Source organism: Megascapheus bottae, chromosome 4 (assembly GCF_031878675.1).
Source record: "Megascapheus bottae isolate mThoBot1 chromosome 4, mThoBot2.hap1, whole genome shotgun sequence".
NCBI classification, from domain to species: domain Eukaryota; kingdom Metazoa; phylum Chordata; class Mammalia; order Rodentia; family Geomyidae; genus Megascapheus; species Megascapheus bottae.
This window is the reverse complement of record NC_143512.1, coordinates 39,494,297-39,512,550: the sequence shown is the minus strand read 5'-3', so window position 1 is coordinate 39,512,550 and position 18,254 is coordinate 39,494,297. Positions and strand designations below refer to the sequence as shown.

General features: G+C 36.0%; 1 protein-coding gene across 1 annotated transcript in view; it reads right to left on the bottom strand.

Moving 5' to 3' along the window:
- The window catches only part of Homer1 (homer scaffold protein 1), a 92,468-nt gene that overhangs the window by 56,377 nt on the left and 17,837 nt on the right, over positions 1 to 18,254 (bottom strand). The window contains exons 2-3 of the mRNA XM_090331712.1: positions 3,858 to 4,014; positions 935 to 1,066 (exon numbers count right to left, since the gene is read on the bottom strand). Coding sequence (XP_090187838.1) covers positions 935 to 1,066; positions 3,858 to 4,014 — 289 coding nt within the window. The remainder of the gene's footprint in view (positions 1 to 934; positions 1,067 to 3,857; positions 4,015 to 18,254) is intronic.

The following is an 18,254-nucleotide window of genomic DNA, read 5'->3' as shown; positions in this document are numbered from 1 at the left end:
CAACAGGTTTGAGATGCCTTACTTTTCAGCCAGTCTTGAATCATGATGGTGCTCCTGCAGATCTCTACCTCCAGAATACAAGAGATTGCAGGTGTGTGTGTCACTATGTCAGGCCTTAGCTTCAGATTTCATAATTCAGAAGAGTTTGATATACCTTCCTATCTTAAAGGCTTAATGGAAGGGTATTAATCTCTAAGCAAAACACCTTCTGAAATGATAAGTCCCAACTAACATTCAATTCTGTCATTCAGATAATAAATCACAAAAATCCTTCTTAATAAATGCTGACCTTTTTTTTTTTCTTTTTTAGTGCTAGTCCTGGGGCTTAAACTCAGAGCCAGGGTGCTGTCCTTGAGTTTTTTTGCTCAAGGTGACTACTTTGCCACCACTTGAGCTGTAACTCTACTTTCTACATTTTTGGTGTTTAACTGGAGATAAACATCTGAGCTGACTTTGAACCATGATCCTCATCTCAGCCTCCTGATTAACTAGGATGATAGGTATAAGCCATAGGAGCCTGTTATGGTGATTATTTTTTTAATGTATACTATAAATTTTCCAAGAGAAAGGATAATCTAATGATCTCTTGCTTCTTGCTCTAAAGTCAACACTGCTGTTCTGAGAATATTAACAAAGTTCTCAAATATTTTATAATCTGTTTGCTGTTACATATGTATGTATATATATATATATATAATATTTTAATTAATTTATTTATTATCAGTCATGGAGCTTGAACTCAAGCCCTGGGCACTGTTCTTGAGCTTTCTCAAGGCTAGTGTTTGACCACTTCAGCTTTTTCTGTTCATGAACCCAGGGTTTCATGCATGCTAGGCAAGCACTCTACCACTAAGCCACATTCCCAGTCCTGTTATACATTTAATATGTCAGGACTGAAAATTAAGGTTTTTACAGATATTATGATTTAACTTACTTTTGAAAGATGGTGCTCAGAGGAGAATCCCAATCCATAGACAGTATTTGCCCGGCTATCGGCCCACTGGCCAAACTTCTGAGATGTTTTAGTAAATGTCATGTTTGGGGTGATGGTACTATTTATTATTGCCTGAAAAATAAAAACATGTGTGAGTGACCAATCCAAAATTGCCTAACATGCACTTAAATAGAGAACTATTTAGTTGTAAAAATTTGGAATCAGTGAAACACAATCTTAAATGTATTAAGGTAATTGGAGAAGTAATTTCTGGCACAATTCACAATGGAAAAATATGGTAATGAGCAAATATAAATACAATAAAATCTTTTCACTAAAAATTCTATATCTTAGCCTTAGCCAGGTGCTATAGCTCACACCTGTAATCCTGGCTACTCAGGAGGCTGAGATCTGAGGATCACAGTTCAAAGCCAACTCAGGCACTAAAGTCCATGAGACCCTTCTCTCCAATTAACCACTAGAAAACCGAAAGTGGTGATGCAGCTCAAGGGGTAGGGTGGTAGCCTTGAGCTGAAGAGCTCAGAGAAAACTGCCAGGCCCCAGAGTCTAAGCCCCATGACTGACAAAAAAAAAAAAAAATCCCTATCTTATATTCAGAAGTTTTTCTATAATCTAGAAAATTTCAGAGTTTTCAGGATGGTTGATTTCTTCCTTATGAATATTTATGGTTATTGCTTATGGAATTTTAATGACATTCACTAGAAGCAAAAGACCTTAATCATAATAGTGTCTGATATTTAACCATATGAACCTATACCACCAAAAAACTTTCAAAATTGAATAGAAAAAAAAAGTGATGAGGGAGGGCAGGAGAATGGCCTAGTTGTAGAGTGCTTGCCCCAGCATGCATTAAGCTTTGGGTTTGATTCCTTAGTACCACATACACAGAAAAAGCCAGAAGAGGTGCTGTGGCTCAACAGGTAGAGCCCCTGACAAAGTTCAAGTACAGTGCCCAAACCCTGAGTTTGAGTCCCAGGACTGGAAAAAAAAAAAGTGATAATGTAAGCAGAAGAGTTTTCTTTCTTTCTTTTTTCATCTTTCTCTTTCTTTCTTTCTTTCTTTTTTTTTTGTGGGTCATGGGGCTTGAACTCTGGGCTTGGGCACTGTTCCTGAGCTCTTCAGCTCAAGGCTACCACCCTACCTCCTGAGCCACAACTCCACTTCCCATTTTCTAGTGATTAATTGGAGAGAAGAGTCTCACATTCTTTAGTGCCCAGGCTGGCTTTCAATCATGATCCTCAGATCTCAGCCTCCTCAGTAGCTAGGATTAGTTGAGCCACCCACCCTGCAGAAGAGTTCTCTTAAGGTTGGCTTACCTAAAACACATTATGATACTAAAAAATCTTTCAGTATCATCCTTTACTCAAGAGAAAATTACTAAATATAAACTTTAACTTCTTATAAAGTAGTACAATTCATGGCAGTATCACTTCTATTTAACATGTAATTTCTTAAAAAATAGTACTTTAACATGTTATTAAATATTAACTTGGAAGATGATGATGATGATAGATTTCAACTATTACAATATTTTAATTCATTGCTCTGCTAGAACCAGTCATTTTAGTGTCCTCCAAAACTAAGACTAAAATGTAATTCCAACAGTATGAAAGCATGCATGAATTGCACAGTAAGAACACAGGCGGACTTTCTCAGGAGAGGGTCACAATGGCTCAATAACTACGTGAACATGACCACATAAAATGATGCTTATCAAAACGAAATCCAAGAAATGGAAATAAGAATCTTTTTTATTGTACTATTTTCAGTTATTCTTTTTTCTTTTCTTTCTTTTTTTGGGGGGTTAGTATTGGGGCTTCAACTCAGAGCCTGGGCACTGTCCTTGAGCTCTTTAGTTCAAGGCTAGCACTCTACCACTTGAGCCACAGCGCCACTTCCAGTTTTTTGGTGGTTAATTGGAGATAAGAATCTCATGGACTTTCGTGCCCAGGCTGGCTTTGAACCATGATCCTTAGATCTCAGCTTCCTGAGTATCTAGGATTATAGGAATGAGCCAATGATGCCCAGCTTCCTTTTTTCTTTCTTTGATTTATTCCCAGTCACTGTTTTTGATTTCTGTAACTTTGGTCTTATATATAAGTTTATCTGATTTTGGGAAATCATATTAATGGTGGGACAACGGGGGTGAACCAATTCAACGGAGGGGGAAGTGGGAGAAAATGAGGGAGGGGGTAACATTGTTTAAAAGACATGTACTCATTACCTTACTGTAACCCCTCCGTATATTACCTTTACAGTAAAATTTAAATTACAAAATAATAATAAAAAATATAAACACATGCTATAAAATCCATAAGCCACCACTTGGTGAGCTATTAAATGTGGAATGAAAGGTCAAGCCATTTTCAGAATAAATTTGTTTATCTTATATAGTATAAACAAAATATTTATGAGCTTTGTAGGTACTGATGAATAGCTACATGGATACCTGCTCTATTAAAGACAATAGAACAAAACTAGCCCTTTCCTTTCTTGGATATAAAATAGATGTGCTATCTATTGTTATATGAGAGCTCCTTCTTAATCATCAGATGGAATCCATGAGATTCCATCTAAATGAGAAAGGTTGGATGCAATGGCACATGCCTATTATCCTAGCAATCATGGGAAGCCTAAAATAGACTGATCACGCATATGCTCAGGTGGGAATCGAATTGCTACTGTGAATACAATTAGTGCAATAAAGGGCTGGAGGTATGATGATGTGATTTAAGTAAAAGCACCAGCTTAGCAAGCACCAAGCCCTGAATCAAACTATAACACCATACAAAAGTAAGTTTTTAATTTTCAAACATTTTGGTGAAGATAAATCAGAATAAAATAGAAATATTATACTGCACGTAGCAAAATAGCAAGATGATATAAAATAAATGTAACTTACCTTTGCGCCATCTAAACTGATTATCCTATACACATTTCTTGTGCTGTCATAAAAATAAGACACAGTAACTGCATGCTTGCTGGTGGGTACCCAATTCTTCTTTGTGTTTGGGTCAATCTGGAAGACATGAGCTCTAGTACTGAAGATAGGTTGTTCCCTGCAGTACAGAAAAGAAAATGACAAACTGTTTTATTCCATTCAACAAAACCACATAAATTCAAGGAATAGTTCTGCATAGCTAATAACCCCCACATACCCTAAATCAACATTTATTTCCAATGTAAATATTAAGTATCTAATTATAACCTTCTTTAAAACAATTCTAGTTACTCAGGAGGCTAAGATCTGAGGATCAAGTTTCAAAGCCAGCCCAGGCAGGAAAGCCCTTGACACTCTTTTCTCCAATAAACTACTCAGGAAAACAAAAACAGAAACAAAAAAACCTGATAGTGGCACTGTGGCTCAATTGGTCAAGTACTAGCCTTGAGCACAGAGATGTTCAGGCACAGAGCACAGGCCCTGAGTTCAAGCCCCAGGACCAGAAAAAAATAAATATATTAAATCTTGTTATTCAGACTCTACATACACAAATTTACCTAATAAAATTTATCTGCAACTCTAAAACACATCCTATTTTTACTATTAAAGATAGCCAGATTAGTGGAAAGATGTGAGCCACCTGATATGCTCCTTCCCATCTGAATTTAATCAAGACAATACTCTACCTTCTTTCTTCATCATTCATACTAAATAATACCTTTTTTGCATTATGTTTTGAACCATGGTTTTTGAGTTTTTGTGTCTGTTGGTATTTTCATTGTCAAAGATAGGTCCTCAGTATAGTGCTCAAGTGTTCCTTAGGTTACTCAAGAGACTAAATATAGACTCCCCTAAGACCTAGCAATCCCACTCCTAGGCATTTACCCAAATGTCCAGAAACAAGGACATACTGCATCTACTAGACCAGCCATGTTCATCTCAGAATTGTTTATCATAGCTAAGACATGGAACCAACCCCAATGAACCTCAGTAGATGAATGGATCAAGATGTGGTATTTATACACCATGGAATTCTATGCTACATCAGAGAGAATGACATCACCCCATTTGTAAGGAAATGAAAAGACTAGGGGAAAAAAATCATACTAAGTGAATAAGCCAGATCCAAAGAAACATAGGCTCCATGGTTTCCCTCATTGAAATAATTAGTATATATCTAGGATTCTCCTAGCAGAGGATCACAATAGCTCAAAAGCTATGTGGCCATATAGAATGAGGTTAAGTGAAATGAACTCCAGGATATGGAAACAAGAGGTTTATCTTGGTGATTGTTGTTCTTAATGTACTATGTGAAGTTATTTCTTTTCTCTTGTTCCCCCTCATGATTTGTTTCATGCTGTTACTGTATCTGACTTTATACATCACCCTGGCAATAAAATACAATTTAAAAAATTAAACAGAAAGCTATTCCTTTTTGCTTAACTACTATCATACATGGCTTGATTTAACCAAGAATTACTAGGCATTGTGCAGAGTGATGGTGGATTCTGAATTGAGAAGTCTTATTCTTTCCCTCTTTGTCCACTCTCAATTCTTGACTTGCAGGGAGGTGTTATAACTCGAGTTATCTTCTAAAAGCTGTGTGACCCATCTTTTCTCACCTTTTAAAGTTCCCGGTAAAAATGTAGCCCATCAAACCCATCATGGCTAGTCCTGAGTAATAACACATAACTGTATTAAAGCATATGAGGAAGGAAGGAAGTGGGGGCTTTATTCTTTATTGACTTAAATTTTTTCTTTTTTTGTCTGTTGTGGGGCTTGATCTTGGGACCAAGGTGTTATCCTTGGGCTGTTTTGTTCAAGGCTAATGCTCTACTGCTTTGAGCCACAGCACTATTTCTGGTCTTGTGTTGGTTTGTTGAAGTCTCATAGACTTTCCTTCCTGGGCTGGCTTTGAACCCACAATCCTCAGATCTCAGCCTTCTAAGTAGCTAGGATTACAGGTGTGAGCCACTTTGGTTTCATTTAATTTGTAGTGCTGGTTAGGGATTGTAGGATTGTGTTCTAATAAGTATTTTTTACAATACTTAAAGATCTTCAAGCTTTCTATAACCAGTCAAACAAATCCACACTCAAAGAAAATGCAAAGTTTTTAGGCAAGCAAAGGCTCTCCACATCCTATTAATAGTTCGTATTAATGAACCACAAATCTTTTATTGACTACCAAAAAGGAGGCTGGAGATACAGTCCAGCATTTGCCTAGCATGTGTAAAGTTCTAGGTTCCCTAAGCACTGTCCTTGCCCATGAAAAGAAAAAAAGAAAGGACCAAGAACAATGCCTGTCCTTTAAAAGTGAAGGAATACACACATATTTCAAATAAAATACTATCCACCATTAAAACTTATCTGAAATAAATAATTGAGGGATATTGAATAGTATGATGGAGAAACTGATACTTAGGGAAAGTTTGAAACAAATTATAACACGGTAGGAAGAGAACACAGCACACTGTTGTATTCATGAGGAACATTAATAAGCATGAATGTATTTGAATGAGACTAAAGTAAAGAAATAAAGAAGCCAGTTCATGAGGGTATGCACTGGAATTGACTGGAATTATAAACAGGAAATACACTTGCATTTTGAAATTAAATCAGGCAACACAGTGCTTGCCTAGTATGCCAAGGGCCTAGTTTGGAACACTAGGGGGAAAACCAAAAACACTGGCATATAGTAGGATGCAATCATGTATGTAGGTGTTTACACCTATAATGCAGGACAGACAGCTTCTCACAACGAAGAACTATCTAGCCCAAGATTTTGGGCTGTTTACACAAGCCAAAGTTAAGAAATCCTGACACAAGATCTTAATGAAGAAGGAATCTGAATCTCCCTAGATTTTTAGTCTAAGTTTGACTGAAAAAAAAATCACAGTGCCACTATGCAGGAAGAGAAGCAGAAAGAAGTGAAATTAAAGGATCAGATGAGAAAAACAATACTATGCGTATTAATAAAATTCATTTAAAAAATTAAGTAGTAACTGAGAATTTATAACTGAAATCGTCTTGAAAAACATCTGAAATGCATTTGAAATTAATTGTCTTCGATGCCCAAGTTTTTTGGTTAATATATTTTTTAATACAATGACTGGCACTTAACTATAAAGATTAGACACAATTTTCTTTATATTATTGCACACTTTAACTTGAAAACTAATGTTTTTCAAACTGTTCTGTGGAGCAATAGTCTAAGAAATGTTATATTAAGTTTGAAATATTTAAATCCACATTATAGTAGTAAAGATTCTGCAATAAGGAATACATTTAGCCTAAATCATTCATTCTGGGGGAAAATTACTTAGCCTCAGAACTCTTTTCCGCGAAACACATATTAACATCTCATAAACTTTAATTTATTATAGTAATTATGAGACAAAAAATAAAGCTCAAGATATATACCATTTTATGGATACTTTCACTTGATCATGAAATTCTATCATTATTACTTATATCACTAATTGTATTTAGATAGTAATGGTCCCTAGAAAATGTAAATGACAACTAAAAATTAGGCCTTATTTGGTAATAGATACATTATTTCTTAAATATTTGTTTAAAAAAACACTTAACTTGAAGAAGAAGCAGTAATCTAAAAAGCACAAATCTGAATAGCAAATAGATTTGGAATAAAATGCTTTAGACTAGTTTAGAAAAACTTCACATAACACTTTAATTCTGCAGAATCACTTATGTGATAATTTCTTAGTATTTACAACCAGAATAATAAGCAGTTTTAAGTATGACACAAATATGAGAAAAGCGTACTGGATTATTTTCCTGTTAGTTCCTTAAGCAATTCTTCAAAACTGTTGTAAGAAAAACCATAAACTTCTTCATCTTGGGCTAAAATTCTGTATTAGTACAATAGGATGCTTTAGTGTGGAAAACTGAAGAACGTTAAGTATAAGAAACTGAGAAAAAATTAGTAATATCAGAATCTTCATGCCACTCAAGAAGTCAAGATCTGAGAATCTTGGTCCAAAGTCAGCTCAGGCAGACAAATCCAAAAGAGTACACCACCAACTAAACAGCAAAAAGTTGTAAGTAGAAGTGTGGCTCAAGTAGTAAAGGAACAGCCAATAGTAAAAAAGCCAAGCAAGAGTGGGATGCCCAAATACCAAAAATGAGTAACATTTAAAAAAAAATGACTACATTTAGCTCTGAGGCATCTATATAAGAAAGTAATGAGAGTAGTGAAAAAATAAATGAAACAAGGAAAGTATTTGCTGAGAAATCTGTTTAAGTTCTGTAAGGAAAAAAGCAAAAAGTTACATTTGTCATTTGAATATCTTTAATTAAAGAAAAAAAAAATCAATGGGTGCAATGGCTCCTGCTTGTAAACCTAGCTACTCAGGAGGCTGGGATTCGAGGATCTCAGTTCAAAGTCAGCCCAGGCAAGTCTGTGAGACTCTTATCTCCAATTAACTGTCAGAAAATTGGAAGTGGTGCTAAGGCTTAAGTGGTAGAGTGCTAGCCTTGAGCTGAAGAGCTCAGAGACAATGCCCACACCTAAGCTCAAATTCCACTACTGACAAAAAAAAAAAAAAAAAAAAAAAAACAATGATAACATTGTTTGAAAAATCACTTTTTTTTTTTTGCTAGTCCTGGGGCTTGAACTCAGGTCCTGGGCACTGTCCTTGGGCTTTCCTCAAGGTTAGTGCTCTACCACTTGAGCCACAGCACCACTTCTGGCTTTTCTATGTATGTGGTACTGAGGAATTGAACCCGGGCCTTCATGCATGCTAGGCATGCACTGTACCACTAGGTTAAACTCCTGGCCGAAAATCACTTTAGTGTATATTTTTGAGAATATTATGATTATTCAATATATCTTTGGTCCAAGGAAGTACAAAATTATAGGCCCAATAAATACAAACTCAAAAGAAATGATACATTTCCTACTTTACATTTAAAGCTTACAAATGTCCCTTTTGCATATATAAGTACAAACAGATACTCTAGCAGAGGAGATAGAAAAGTTATCATTCCAAGAAACTTTCTACTTCACTTAATTTTTCAAAAGAAAGTGCCCTGGCAGAAGTGTTAGCAACAATGTTGGTAATACTTTTCACTCAGAGTCTGACTGTGGCAGACACTGTGAATATCCATCAATTACGCTTCCTGCTCCTCCCTAACAAACCTCAAACACTCTACCTTTCTCTACACTTAAAACAATCATGTCAATCCCATTCTTACTAGATGGATCTTTGAAGCAATTTTGGTCAATGAAGTAACTACAGAAAGTTTTCTGGAAGCTTTCTAGGGACATTCATGAAGAGATAATCACTCATATAAGAAAGGGTGTTCTCTTAAGTAATATTGCACATGATGCCCAGACCTGAAGAGGCCATTGTAGCACTGTAAGGAGACTACAAACCAACCTGAGAACAAAGCCAACATTCTTAGTTAAGAATAGATAGGCTGCTGCTAAGCCTCTCATAATCACAATTCTTAACTTTGCTAAAATCCACTAAGCTTTTGTAAAAATGGGTATCAAACACCAACCTCAAAAATAACATAGATAAGAAGGGCAAGGATTCTGTGTGCCCAGGAAAAGCAGTATTGTGACAGGAAGCACAGTGGCTACAGAGAAAGCTAAGCCAATCTTCCAGAAACACAAAGCTGAAACTACAAAGATGACACCACCGCTGATTTTGTTAAGCCCCATTTGCACATCTCAGAGAATGTAGGTTATTAGGAGATGTAAGCATTTTGATCTGGGAGAAGAGAATGAGCAAGTGATCTTGTTCTAAGCTCTAACTTTTGTTTTGAAGACAACTGACTCATGATGTCTAATATAAAAAAGAAAAAAAAGGGTAAATGGAAAAACCTGATTTCATGATTATGTCATTGAACCTATCGGTCTACCTCTAGGCTCCATTGTAACAAAACAAGTTCAGTTGAAACAGTTATTATTGTAAAGATTACACTAATGACAACTGAAGAGTTTTATATATCATGAACTTTGCAATAACATCTCCACCTCCAATAAAACATTAATGTAGTTCTTGAGAACTCTGTTTTTGTTGATCATGGAGCTTGAACTCTCAGTCTGGGCACTGTCCCTGAGCTCTTCAGCTCTACCACTTGGGTCACAGAACCACTTTCAGTTTTCTGGTAGTTGTAGATAAGAGTCTTATGGACTTTAGTGCACGGGCTGGCTTCCTAGTGTGATCCTCAGATCTCAGCCTCCTGACTAGTTAAGATTACAGGTGTGAGCCACCAGCACCAGGCTGCTTGAGAACTCTTGACTCATGTCCTTCAGTTCCTAATAACTCCACAGTACACATAACTGGATTTTGGGGATATCACTGAAAACTGTAGAGCTAATGAAGAAAATTATTTAAAAAAAAAAACTGCATTGAGGTGAGTGGGGAAAGAAATAGAAACAGGAAATGGTGACACTTTACTTTTCATTGACTTTCTTCAAAGATTTAATTTTCAAAGATGCTAAGCAAAAATGAACAATGAAGGAACTTAGCCACATCAAAACAACAACAGAAAAAAAAAAAGAACAAGAATCTTGGAAAGCAGTTTAGCAAGTAAGGGATAAGAGACTATTACTTTTTTCCATTAATATTTAACTACTATTTTTTAAAATATTGTACAGGTACTAAAATTATCTTTTTAACAGGTACTATGGAGAAATTAAACTTTGAAAAAACTTTTTAAAAAGAATGCTATAGGAACATTTTTAACTACTAAGAACCATAGAATGACGACTTTTAAAAGCTTATAATTGAACTGACTTAACAGCATACAGTAGAATAGTGTTTCCATTAATGGTAGAGTAGGAAAAAAGAAAAGAGCAGAAATACAAACATGCCTAATTGCTGGCCTAAACTGCTGATGGTACATCGAATTTCTGAGGGAAATATTTTCCTTGATTAGAGTAAATGTAAGACAATTTTTTTCTATTTTTGGCTTGGTTTTTTAGAGTATAAAATGGCAAGAAAAGCTGGACAATCCTTGGTAAGGCTAAAATTAAGGACAACAGCAAGGATAAGTCAAGGAGTAGACAAACTATTTACTTACCCAACGGTCATTTAACTTCATTGATAATGTCTGAACACTTTGGTTTCAGTGCTACATTGACCACATAAGCATACCTTCAGGTCAGCAAGATCTTAACCATTGGAATTTTTAAAAAAGAACTGGCATAAATAAGTTAATAATGTTAATTGCTTACCGGGAAACTGGCATCAATCAATCTCAATTGCCCCTTCCACTTATCTCATCTTTCTTGCATGAGCACATATACCCCCTAAAAAACTTACTAAAATATTTATTTTTTGGGGGGGGAGGTAACGGGGCTTGAACTAGGCGTGGGCACCATCCCCGAATTTTTCAGTTCAAGGCTATCGCCCTAACCCTGGGCCTGGGTGCTGTCCCTGAGCTCTTTAGCCCAAGGCTACCACCCTACCCTTGAGCCAAGCCCCACTTCTCAGCTCCTTTTGTGCCCAGGCTGTCTTTGAACCTTGATCCTCAGATCTCAGCCTACTGAGAAGCTAGAATTACAGGCATGTGGCACCGTGTAGGGCATATATTTCTTTGACGCTAAGGACTGCGTAATATGTGAAAAAAGAAAAATGTAACCTATTTTACTTAAAAAGACAGGGAGATAAGAAGGAATAATAAAGGGATGAATTTGGCCAAAGTAGCTTGCATGTGTGTATGAATGGAAATACAATGAAATCCCTTTGTAAAATTAATATGCACTGATGAAAAGGACTAATCCCATAAATAGCATATTATATATTTGTACATTCCTATTGCCATGGTACGTATTTAAAAGCTGATTATTTATACAGAGAACATTTTTTAAATATATTAATGCCTCGTTTGGGGAAAGCAAAAATTACAGTACTGATGCCTACCTAATACAGTTGTACAGCAGGAACTCCATCTAGTGATGAACAAAAAACATAACAGGTCCAGGCTTTTTGATACTGAGTTACATACAACAAATACAAACTTGTAAAGTGACACTGCTAACAAAGCTAAACAGACATAAAATGTGACATTAATGAAGCAGAGATGTGGTTCAAGTGATAGAATACCAGACTTGAGTAAAAAATGTAATGCTAACTACAAAATGTCTTCCACAAATATTTATTTAATTGTACTATCTGAATTCTTTGTTCCTTTTACTGGCATGAACTACATATTCAAATAAAAAATTTTGCTTAAATCACTGTATTACAGTTGAGCATCAGAAATACTTTTATGACATGAAGCATTTAATTAAATTTGCATATGTAAAGTAGATATCAAAATTTTACAGTTGTAACTTTTTATTAAATAAAATATACTTAAACAGTAGCAATACTTTATATTCTGTATATATAATTTCTCATTTTAAGAAGTTTCATTTATCTCAGTCTTTTTTTTTTTTTTTTGCCAGTCCTGGGCTTGAGCTCAGGGCTTCGACTTTCTCAAAGTTAGAGCTCTACCACTTGAACCTCAGCACCACTTCCAGCTTTTTTCTATGTATGTCCAATGAATCGAACCCAGGTCTTTGTGCATGCTAGGCAACACTCTACCACTAGACCAAACTCCCGGCCTCTATCTCAGAGCACTAACTGTAAAATATTTTAGTATGCACATAGGCAGCTGCCTTTCAAATATTTATTCAGCAGCTACCTTTCAAATATTAACTGATGTTGGGCACTGGTGGCTCATCCCTGTATTCCTAGCTCTGCAGAAATCTGACATCTGAGGGTTATGGTTTGAATACAGCCCCAGCAGACAAATTTGAGAATCTTATTCTCAAAAAGCCAGAGGTGGAGGTGTAGCTTAAGTGGTAGAACACCAGTTCCAACCTTTAAATGCAAAAAAGCTAATAGGCAAAAGCTCTGGACCCTGAGTTTAAGCCCCAGTACTAGCAAATACATTTACAAAGGCATGTGCACACACACTTGCACACAGGTACACGGACAACAGACAGACACACGCATGCACGCGCGCATGCACACACACACACACACACACACACACACACACACACACACGATTAGGAATAAGGTGATAGTAAAGAGCAAGCAAGCCCATTCCATGTATACATTTAAGCAGCAAAGAACCTAGGTTGCTATTTATTAAAAAATAGCCAAGTGACATTTTCTCTGTCCCTCCTATCCATTTCAGAAGCCTATTTAAAAATACTAGATTGTTTTATCCAGGCGAGGTGGCTCACACCTCTAATCCTAGCTACTCAAGAGGCTGAGATCTGAGAATCAAGGTTCAGAATCAGCCCAGGCAATACAAAGCTGAGAGACTCTTTATCTCCAATTCATCACTAGAAAACAGGAAGTGGGGCTGTGGCTGAAGGGTAGGGTGGGGCAGCCTTGAGCTGAAGAGCTCAGGGACAGGGCCCAGGCCAGAGTTCAAGCCCCATGACACCCCCACCCCCGAAAAAAAATACTAGATTGCTTTTAAATATATAACTCTATCTGATACATATTATAATTCAAATAATACCTTTATAAGTCATTTAAAATTAGTACACTATTTTCAAGACTTTAAATATTTTTCTCTTCCCCTGTGATTCTTCACTAACTGAGGCTAAAACTCAGAGAATTGACGGTGCACACTAGGGAAATCTAATGAAAACAGTATTTAATGACTAAATTTTAATTTGTTAATATAGGTGCCACATTACTAAAAATCTAAAATGATTCCCAACAGACATCTAGTTGTTTTTTTTTTCTTAGACACTTGAAAAAAGAATTAAACATTAAAAAGCCATTTAAATTTGTTCTTCTCCCTGGCTCTCCCATTTTTTTTTTTTTTTTTCAGTACTGGGAACTGAAATCAGGGACTGAAGCACTTTACTACTTTAGCTACAAACCCACTCCATGCTAAGTTCTAATATCACCTGTAAGAAATAATATTCTCTTTTCTTTTATACCTGCTACTACAAGTTAAACAGTAGACAATCTACATTTTATTTGAAAAGGCAAATATTCTTAAACAAATACAGAAAGAAAACAAACGATATGAAAGCACCTGCAAACTTTGACCAGTAGATACGTGGATGTTGTATTATTTTATATAATATTCTGTATATTTCAAACTGTTCAACATAACAAAATCTGACACAATTTTTCTGGTTCTAGTTAACACTGAATGTTTGAACAACTGGACATGTTTTATTTTGCACATATATGGCAAGTACAATTAAGAAAATGAGTTAAACTGATATTCAACTTTCTTCTACAGTAAACCTCATAAAGCTTAAATTCAGATCAAGACTTAGTAGGAAAAGAAAATAGAAATTATCTCAAAACTTTAATCACATTTGAAAGATAACATATTATCTTTAATATATCTCAAGATATATTAAAAATTAATTTTATCCCTTTTCTTAGGATAAGGAGTTTTGACCTTGGAGCTTCACGCTTGCTAGGCAGGTGACTACTATCTGAGTCACAACCTCAATTCTTGATTTCATCCTTTTTGAACTATAAAACTGAATTAAAATTACATGCCATTCACATGATATTCTTAATGGAGAATGTTGGCCTAGACAATGGCTACTGTACATAGCTATTTCCATCCAGGTTGCTCCCATTTTTGTACTACTCTAAACAATGTCCTGTGTGCACTTATGTAAGAGATACACTACAAGCAGAATTCCTGGTCATATATATCTATAATGGTCTTTCTATCATACATACCAATTTGTAATCTTATCTTATAGTCCACCTTCCCTTGGTAAGGTCCAATTAACATCTTCAATATGTGCTAATTTAATGGGCACTAAGTGGTATTTCCTTGCTTAGCTTTGAAGTCTAAGCAACTTTTCAAGTATTTCTGGGCTCTCTGAGACCAATGGATTCCTGCATTAACTTCTGAGCTTGTTTTAAAAAGCTTACTTTAAAGTTGGACGCAGTGGCTAACGCCTGTAATTCTAGTTACTCAGGAAGCTGAGATCTGAGCATCAAGGTTCAAAGCCAGCCCAGGCACTAAAGTCCATGAGACTCTTATCTCCAATTAACCACTAGAAACCAGACTCTTATCTCCAATTAACCACTAGAAACCAGAAGTGGTGCTGTGCCTCAAGTGGTAGGGCAGTAGCCTTGAGCTCAAGAGCTCAGGGACAGCACCCAGGCCCAGAGTTTAAACACCAAAAAAACCAACCTTATTTTAGTCCAGAAAATAAAAAAAAGCTTCAATTCAGCTTTCAAATCACATTCAAGAGAATATCTACCTAACATTAATCAGTAAACATTCAACATGAATTAAATAAAGTCAATACCCACTATAGTTCAACTGAAGTGCTTCTTTTTTTCTGGATTTAAAGACATTTAAAATTGAAAAAAAAATCACTATAGTACAGGAATAGAATAATTTCTTTTTCTTTTCCAAAAGTGACAAGGTTTTTCCATACAAAATTTTATTGTGTATGCCAAAGTGTTTCTGACATTTGTCTAAAATTTCCTGTTGTGGAGAAAGAGTTTGGGAAGAGTAAAGAATAGTAAATGCCTTTTTTTTTTTTTTTGCCAGTCCTGGGGCTTGTACTCAGGGCCTGAGCACTGTCTTGGGCATTCTCAAGGCTAGAGCTCTACCACCTAAGCCATAGCACCACTTCAGGCTTTTTTTTTCTATCTATGTGGTACCAAGGAATCAAACCCTAGTCTTCATGCATTCTAGGCAAGCACTCTACCACTAGGCCAAACTCCCAGCCAAAAGTTCGTTTGTTTGTTTTTCTAGTCCTGGGGAGTGAATTCAGGTCCTTGGGCTTTCCTCAAAGCTAGCACTCTACCACTTGAGCCACAGCACTACTTCCAGCTTTTTCTGTGTTACCGAAGAAACAAATCCCAGTCTTCATACATGTTAGGCAAGCACTTTTAAAAGCCTTTAAACATTTAACTTAGTCATTAAAATGTTCTAGCCCAGAATCAAAAAATAACAAATAAAACACACTTATATTAGAGAACAAGAGTAACAGCACAATTGTATTGTTAATCAGGTAAACTGAGCAGCCTTTAATAGTAAACACTACTCCATTCTACGTCTCTTAAGCATTTAAATTCCAACATCCCCAGTACTTAAAGACTCTCACTTCCATCCTATCAAGTTTTCTCTACTCACTGCTACTAATTAGAATTACTTCTTCTGAGTGGGCCTCAAAACACTGATCTCTACCAATAAACATCTGGAATTTTATGTATGGTAGTTACACATCCTCAATTGCCAAATATTATCTAGCTTTTATATCTTCAATAAGTTATTCAGAAAAGGCCAGAAGTGGTGCGCGGTGGCTCAAATGGTAGAGTGCTAGCTTTGAGCAAAAAAAGCTCAGGGATAGTGCCCAGGCCCTGAGTTCAAGCCCCTGGACAGGCAAAAGAGAAAAAAGAAAGAAGAAAAAGAAAAGAAAAGAAGGAAGTTACTGGGGCTGGGAGTTTGGCCTAGTGGTAGAGTGCTTGCCTAGCATGCACATAGACCCGGGTTCAATTCCTAGGTACCACATATATAGAAAAAAAGCCAGGAGTGGTGCCGAGGCTCAAGTGGTAGAGCTCTAGCCTTGAGAAAGTCCAAGGACAGTGCTCAGCTTTGAGCTCAAGCCCAGAACTGGCAAAAAAATAAAAACGGAAATTACTAAATGTGAGTTAAATTTTGTTTACTTCTCAAGTTAACACTAAATATAAACAAAATTCTTTTACTGCATGCATCCCAATTTGGGAGTCTGCAATACAATTTCTGTAATAATGCAGTGTTTTGATTCAAACATATATATTTCACAATGGTACTCATTCCATCAATAAAGTGTAATAGAAGCTCAAACATATATTTTCTGATTGTGGAGGTTATTTAACATTTGCCACATGCATGCAGTGTTCCTTTTGAGGCCTTTTCTGCGTTTACTTTCTCTAAAAGTAAATTTTGTTAAGAGGAAGAAAGAGGATGACTCCTGAGGTATGTCTAGTGGTAGAGTGCTTGCCTAGCATGCACAAAGACCCAGGTTTGATTCCTCAGTTACCATATACATAGAAAAAAAGCCAGAAGTGGTGCTGTGGCTCTAGTTGTAGAGCTCTAGCCTTGAGAAAGCCCAAGGACAGTGCTCAGGCCCTGAGTTCAAGGCCCACGACTGGTGAAAAAAAAAGTGCACTAACAAGATGCAACATAGTTTAGAGCTATGCTTTTCAAGCCAGAGGGCTGTAATCAATTGAATGGTAAAGAATATTAAAAAATTAACATGGCCAGGCCCCAGTGGCTCAAGCCTGGAACACTAGCTACTCAGGAGACTAAGATCTGAGGATCACGGTTCCAAGCCAACCCAGGCAGAAAAGTCCCTGTGAGGTTTTTCATCTCCAAGTAATCACTCAAAAGCCAGAAGAAGCGCTATGGCTCAAGTGGTAAAGCACTATCCTTGAGCACCAAGAGGCTCAAGGACAGCACTCAGGCTCTGAGTTCAAGCTCCACAAAAATAAATAAAATAACATGAATATAAAATATCACAGTGCATCACACGTGATAAGAGCATGTGTGTGTGTCATTCCAATTTCATGAAACTCTTAGCTACACATTTAAAAGTACAGGCTATAAGGTTTTGTAATGTAGATCAAAGTCAAAACATTTAAAAACTTAGGACCTCAAAATGCTTTAATGTTCATGAACATAGAATAATTTCTATTTGTGAAGCAAAGGTCCTAAGTAATTCAAGTCATACAACTAGCAAATTATATGAATAGTTATTTTGAAAATGGAATTCAACCTTGCTTGAAATCAAAGAACTTCAAATTAAAACCATGAATTATTTTTTCAACTTGTCAAAACAGGATTTTTTAAAAAAATTTCTGGCAAAATTCAGTATTAGTCAAAGTTTAAGGAAACATGAGACTTTCAGAAACTGTAGGTGGGAGTATAAATTAGTAAAGTCTTTCTGGAAAACACTCTGACAATGTATTTTAAAAGCTTTTAAATTTCTGTGCTTATTGTTTGACACAGTAATTCTATTCTAATAATTTGCCTTAAGAATTCTGAACATATGCAAAGATTTGTCTAAGGCTATATATCACCACAGAAAAACTACAGGCTCTAAATTAAAATGTCTAATAATATAAGGTCATATAAATTATGGAACATCCATTTAACAAAATAGTATATAGTCATAAAAAAGTTCAGAAGTGAATGATACAAAATGTTCAAAATTGTAAATGTAAATATTTCATAAATGATGATGGTATGGGGCTGTTACATACAGAAAAAATAGAGATATACTTCAGCCCCTTGCCCTGCCTGCCTTTTCTCAACCTACACCAAAATGATCCTTTTAAAAACAAAGCTATCAATAGAGCAAAATCTTGATACATAAGGACATATAATGTGAAGCTA